This window comes from Lithobates pipiens, unplaced genomic scaffold (genome assembly GCF_037356315.1).
Source record: "Lithobates pipiens isolate NorthernLeopardFrog02 unplaced genomic scaffold, aLitPip1_a1.2 Scaffold_19, whole genome shotgun sequence".
NCBI classification, from domain to species: domain Eukaryota; kingdom Metazoa; phylum Chordata; class Amphibia; order Anura; family Ranidae; genus Lithobates; species Lithobates pipiens.
Window position 1 is genome coordinate 221,345,554 of NW_027507764.1, and position 7,102 is coordinate 221,352,655.

The 7,102-nt window shown below is 32.0% G+C and overlaps 1 protein-coding gene across 1 annotated transcript; it reads left to right on the plus strand.

Annotated features, from left to right (window-relative positions):
• Positions 1-256: 256 nt before the first annotated feature.
• Positions 257-2,727, plus strand: NEUROD6 (neuronal differentiation 6). The gene is made up of 2 exons (XM_077491717.1): positions 257-554; positions 1,356-2,727. The coding sequence occupies exon 2, from the start codon at positions 1,377-1,379 to the stop codon at positions 2,388-2,390; it is 1,014 nt and encodes a 337-aa protein (XP_077347843.1). The 5' UTR covers positions 257-554; positions 1,356-1,376; the 3' UTR covers positions 2,391-2,727.
• Positions 2,728-7,102: the final 4,375 nt, after the last annotated feature.

A 7,102-nucleotide genomic window follows, 5' to 3' on the forward strand; every position in this document is an offset into this window, starting at 1 on the left:
TAAAAAAAAAAAAAAAAAAAAAACACGATACATTGTATTTACGCAGAATGAGTTCATAATGGGTTAATTTAATGTAAGCAAGCTGACATAGCATCAGATGCATGCATTCACCTCATTCCATGCTGTGTCATTTGGAGATGAGAACTTAACATTGGCATCACTGCCTTCTATTTAATGTGTCCCTTAAGATTCCCTGGGAAAAAGGAGTCACTCTCATGGAACTGCATCGCCTGTATGTGAAATGCTGGTGTAGATTTTTTTTTTTTATCAGTCTAACCTTCTGTGTTAATACATGAATGCTGGTACCAACTTACAGGGATGCCAGATGATCAGTGCAGAATGAAGGTCCCTGGGGAATGCATCATGTGGTTCTCTGCCCTGTGACGTCACCAGCAGATGGCATGGGTACCAGCTCTGGCAGTTGGCATCAATGTCACTTTTTTAGAGATCAATGAGATACACACATATCTAGACTCCTGGAGATGATGCGACATTCGGACTAATTTAGAAGACAAAAAAATGAAAACTGCTTGCTAATTTAAACAAGTCTGGAGGTAATTTTTTTACAGCTTTAACATATTTATCTTGCATACTATGTTAGAGGGTACTATAGCTATTGTTTGTGATTGTTTATTGTCATTCCATTCATTATCAAGTCATATGGTTCTTTACTGAAAAGACAATAATGTCTCCTTCAAACGACAACAGTATAGCTTGCATGTTTAAACTTGGTCTATGTCTTCTGAATTTTCTAATGAAAAGACTGCTTTATAAAATGCTCATGTGATAAGAGAAATATTGTTTTTTTTCTTTATTTTTGATTTGATGCTTGTTATATAACTGTATAGGCATTTAGTATATGGAAAGGAAATGACATGCTACTTTATATTTTCAGGGAGCATTTGTTTTTAAATGCTTGCACACAGTAAATTAGTGGAGATTTGTTAATGAATAATTTTTGAAGATATTCCCAAAATGAAGGTTGCTATTCATCTCTGTCGCTAACATTTGCAATTTTAGAATAGTTTATATGCAATAACCATGGCAGATCTTTTAGACAAAGTAAAATCAGTAGATGTCACAATGTTTATCTATATAGTTTAAAGGACAATTTCTTAGCAGAGAGTAACAATAGGTAGGAACTGAATTTCTTGGAAAGTGCATTTTCTCAATGCTTGTTGTAAGCACAGTTTGCCAGTTCTGAACAAGTTTTTATTATTAATTAAATATATATATATATATATATATATATATATATATATATATATATGAGGAAATATTGCCAGCAATAATTGTGTCTTTTGTCGGATGGTTATTTATCAGTAATATGGCTACATATGGTTTTGTCATTTCAGGGGATTTTATTCTAAGCAGCAATGTTAACACTTCCTTTTGATGAATCTGTTGTGATGACGGAATCGCAGCTTTGTAAAAAATATGCACGGGAAAGTGAAGATCAAAAAGCAGCAAAGAAACCAGAAAGCTGCTCTAAACAGCTAGTGTCCCATGGGAAAAATATCAAAAGGTCCCCTGAAGAGGAAACAGAGCAAGACGAAGAGGAAGAGGACAAGGAGGAAGAAGATGAAAATGGATTGCCAAGAAGGAGGGGGCCAAGGAAAAAAAAGATGACCAAGATTAGGATTGAAAGGATTAAAGTAAGACGAGTTGAGGCTAATGCAAGAGAAAGGGGTCGGATGCATGGGCTCAATGATGCATTGGACAATTTACGGAAAGTTGTACCTTGCTATTCCAAGACACAAAAGCTTTCTAAAATAGAAACCTTGAGGCTGGCCAAAAACTACATTTGGGCTCTGTCTGAGATACTCAGGATTGGGAAGAGGCCAGATCTTCTCACCTTTGTTCAAAATTTATGCAAAGGTTTGTCCCAGCCTACCACAAATTTGGTGGCTGGGTGCCTGCAGCTTAATGCCAGAAGTTTTCTCATGGGTCAGAGTGGAGACTCAGTGCATCATGGAAGATCTCCCTACAGCTCTATTTACCCTCCTTATCACAGTCCTGAGATTAGTACCCCACCAGGTCATGGGAGTCTTGACACTTATAAGACAGGAAAACCTTACAATTACTGTAGTGCTTATGAATCCTTTTATGAAAGCACTTCTCCTGAGTGCACCAGCCCTCAGTTTGAAGGTCCCTTAAGCCCTCCCTCTATGAACTATAATGGGATATTTTCCCTGAAGCAAGAAGAGGCCTTGGACTATGGGAAAAATTACAATTATGGCATGCATTACTGTGCAGTGCCAGGCAGGGGTCCCCTCGGGCAGAGCTCTATGTTCAAGTTGCCTACAGACAGCCACTTCCCTTATGACTTCCATCTGCGCAGCCAGTCTCTCGCCATGCAAGATGAATTAAATGCAGTTTTTCATAATTAATGAGGAAAATGAATATAAACAGTGGTCAATCACCTCCCTCCCCCCTTCTAATTAAGATAAAGCAGATGCTTGTTCACACAGTAATTGACACGGCTTGATTAAGGTATCACCGCAGTCCCGAAAGTGTGTTTTAAACTTCTGTGGTCTTGCTTGTTTGTTTTTTAACCCATCTGTAAAAGCCAGATCCAATGCTATATTTTACCTTATGATTTTATTTTAGCATTTTACTTGAAGACTGTATTTAATTCATGCACTAAAAGGATATTTTATGTTCATTTGTTAAAAAGAAACTTTGTTGACGTTATGTGTAAAAATAAAGAAATGTACACTATTACTATTCCAATGTCTATCTTGATTGCACACAGACAATTTAAAGCAATCACATAATAAACTGTTTTCTGCCAGAGGGGCCTGTAAGCAATTGCAATGAAATGCCTTAAAGGCCTCATTTAAAATGAACAGATTAGTGACTGCATAACAATACACAATTGAAGCTCATTAATCTCAGAATAGGAAAGTTGAGACTGAACACGAAAAGTTCATCAGATGAAATATAATAACAAATGGTGTCAAAACTGCTATTACTAGCTTCAAAAAAATCTAAGCTGTTCCCTAGCTCAGAATAGTAAATTAGTGGACGCAGATGGCTGGGGATCCAGTGTAAGATTTTGCATTTTTAATTAATAGGTGTTACAGACCATCTCACTAAAATGCATCACTACTTTGCACAGATTAAATTAAATATAAAATACCATTAGGAGTGTTTTTCATGATGCTACTGTTACACCATATGTCAGTATTTAAGAAAAACTTATTTTTCAAACATAAATATTATTGCTGCTCTGCATATATATATAAAGCACATTTTAAAGTAAATAAGAATAATTAATTACAAATGATCGGTTTAGGAAACATTATAAATTGTTTCCTAACATTTATCTAATAAAAAACATAAACACTGACATAAATAAGTTTATTAATTATGAATTCTAAACAACCCCTTTAATATGTGCTGTGATTTCAAGCTTCAATTCTTTTAATTTGTATATTAAACATGGCTTTTTGAAAAGTTGAATTTATTAAGTCCTTTGTGATGTACTAATTGACCAAAATAAAAAGTATTTGCTGCATTTTGTATGTTTTCGTCCAACTTTGCAGAAACATTTGAACAATAACGTCACAGATTTTAAAGGCCTTTGAGAGACCTCATCATGGTTTGTATTTCGTTAAGGATAGCTGGTCAGCCGCCTTATATAAACATGTCCGATACAGTAATTTTTAAGTTTAAGAGATGCTAATTGTTACTTTTGAGACTATAAACACGTTTTTAAAACCTAGGCCTCTCTATTGTACGTACACTGTAATAAGTTTTAAAGTTGGAAACATTTCTAATTGATTTAGATAAGCCGCCATGCTATAAATAGCTATTTCACTGTATAATAATTGGCAACAAACATACACTGGCAAACTTAAAACTATAAGTTTGTTTTTGAATGTCATGTTAACCTTTGTTAGATATCACCTGTGAGTTTTGACATGAACACTGTGATTTGCAAAAATGTCATTATTGTTCATGATTGAATGTTTTTTTTTCTTACAAAGGTACCACTATCCTCTGTAAACTATGTGTAAATTCACATATATGTAGGGTATAAAAAAAAGATTTTATGTTTGTCTGAATGGGCACCATAATGGTTAAAGTGCTAAGACATACCGTATATAAAATGTGTACCATATACAGTACAATTCAGAAGTGACAGACTAAAGGGAGTGCATTACAAACTGATTTCTTTAACCTAGATTAAATTCTAATCTCAAATTAAGTCATATCACAAGAAAGGAAAATAACCCTTAATCTGACTAGGCGTTGAAGTGAACACAGGTCTGCTGGGCCTACATGAACATATGCTCTCCCTTTAGTTTGATAGTTGAATATATGTTGCTTACATTCATTGTTCTGTTTATTTTGACCTAGTGACCAAAATAATAATTATTTCTTGGAACAATGAATGGCACAGTAAAAAAAAAAAAAAAAAAAGGTTTAAATAGGGCTGAGCAAGATTAAAACAGACACTTTTTATAGAGACAGTTAGATCTGAACATGTTTGTTCTGCTTTACCAATTCTCTTTAGAGATATGAGTAACATATGACGTATTTATAATTAGTATGTGCAAAAGTACTGCAATTGGTTTTACATTCTCTATTCAATAAATGTGCCAGCTAATGCTACAGTTACAATTCAAGTTGAAGCAATAGTGAAAACATAACATTATATGGGATGATTCAGGAAAAGATTAAAAAAGCTTAATATTTCGAATGCTAATTCTGATGCAATAGCATGCAATCTTATATATATATATATATATATATATATATATATATATATATATATATATATATATATATATATATATATATATATATTTATTATGAACAGATACTTTATGGAACAGAACATTGAGGAAATGGTCTGGTCTGCAGTTTGCAAATCCACATGTTGCTATTGCTTTTTAAAATTTTAGCTTATTGGAGTTAATGTATGACAAATACAGTTCTAATTTTACACTATTAGATGGAATTGTTGGATTTGCAATACGGCATACATAACAAATCAAAAAGGACAACATAGCATACATGCAATATAATAAGCAGGGACAAAACTAATCACGTCAAATTTCAGATGATAATTTAAGTCCAAAATGTAGCTATATATTTAGCTTAATAAAGACATTTTTTCTGGTGTGAGAAATATATGTAAACAACATAAACTGTTGGAAGGAAAATTCTCCAGAAATGTATCAGCCAATTAATGCAGGTTTGCGCAAATCTGAGGTTATGTCAATAAATGGTAGTTACAATGCTCAGTTCTTAACTACTCTTTACAAATAAAGATAAGACATAAAATTATTAGTTCTGAAGTATAGAAATTTGTTCAGTAGGGGAAAACTTTTCAGTCAAAATAGACTACATATAAAAAGCTTGTTTGTGAGATAAAATCAATCAAAACCTAAGAAAACAATATTTTAGTACTATACTAAGAACTAAAAAAATATAAAAAATATATATATTTTATTAATGGCTACTTACATTATACTAAAAAGTCTGTAATATTTAGATTATAAATAGCTTATTTCTGTTTGAAGCTCAGGTATCATGTTAATAAATTCAATACTTCTAAACTTCTTAATAAGATCACAATTAAAAAAATATATATTTTTACCCCTAAGATAATTAATATTCTAATCAGTTAAACAATGAATGCATTGTTGGAGGTGATGTTACAACAGAATGTTACAAAACATTCAGGACTTTAAACAACTAAAATGTACAGTACATAAAATATGCTGAATGAAATAATTTTGTACTGCTGTGTCATTTCTGTAAAAAAGAATAATATCACAATTTTAAAAGTTTCAAATATGATTCAGTACATTTAATGCGTATACGTTTTTAGATATATTAAACAGAAATGTGCACATTAATAAAAAAATATAGAAATACAGCGTCCACATACATATAAATATTGTGTATTTGTTTAACAAAATATAAAAATAATAAAGGGTCATGCTTGTGTTTTGTAAAGCTAAAAATCGTAACTCTTACAATACTTCAGTATTGTGTTGTCCAGGACATAATGACGTGACCAAGTTGTAACAGCATGGGCTCTGTACGTGCATTCAGACAAGTGCATTCAGAGAGCAAAATAGAATTAACCCTGAAGTATGGCTTAACCACCCCAAAGCATGCATAATATTTTAGAAGCTGTTAGGAATGAACCAATTTCCAAGTAAGCCATACCTATACAAGTTAAAAATGCTAATCCTTTGTCTCTCCATCTGCTGTGTTCTCACAGAAACACAAGAAAGCATGCTCATTAATGTGCCAATTCACAGTTATAAACACAATAACTGTTGTTCACTAAACAGTAAATCTTTTCAATATATAAATAAAAAAATCAGTATATCACATAATCTTTCTTATGCTTACATTTTTGTACTGTGAAAGCCATTTTTGATCCTAACATTGTTTTTAACTATTGTACTTTTTTGTTAAAATTAAAAACCTTTTAAACATTGGATGCATTAAAAATAAATGTTTTGATGCAGGTCCAACAAACCTTTATTCAATTCAAACATACAGTTGGTTAGTTTGATTTAAATACAAAGTAAGGTTTTGAACAAGTTTCTTTTTTTTATCTTTCCCAATCAAGCTTGTGTGTTTCCAGAATACTTTAAGAATAAATAACCCCCTTGACAAATATTATTTTATTACATTTTTAGTATTTTTGCAAAAATGGCTAACATTTTCTCATAAGAATATATTTTTTGTTTTTTCGAGTAAACAACTAATCAGCAGATTCTGCACATATGTTCTCTGCCAGAAGGAAATGGCTTCACTGTTTTTCATTCAAGATGACACATTCAAATGTCAGCAATTGTCAGTGTCTGAAATCTGCTGCTGTAACATTATTTTGTTAAGTGAAATGTGATTTTGCCATTGTTGGGTATCTAAAGTTTACATTTCCAGGACTGCTGCACTATAGTCAGTAAGTAGTCTTTTCAGATTAATTTTACAACAACTTGTATTTTTAATCAAGATTTGTTTTTTTTTGTATACTATAAACTATGCTGAAAGCTTAGGTTAATTATTTCCTAATTACTTTTTTGTTCAATATGGCATACTGCTGTATTTTTGGTCTGAATTGTCTCTA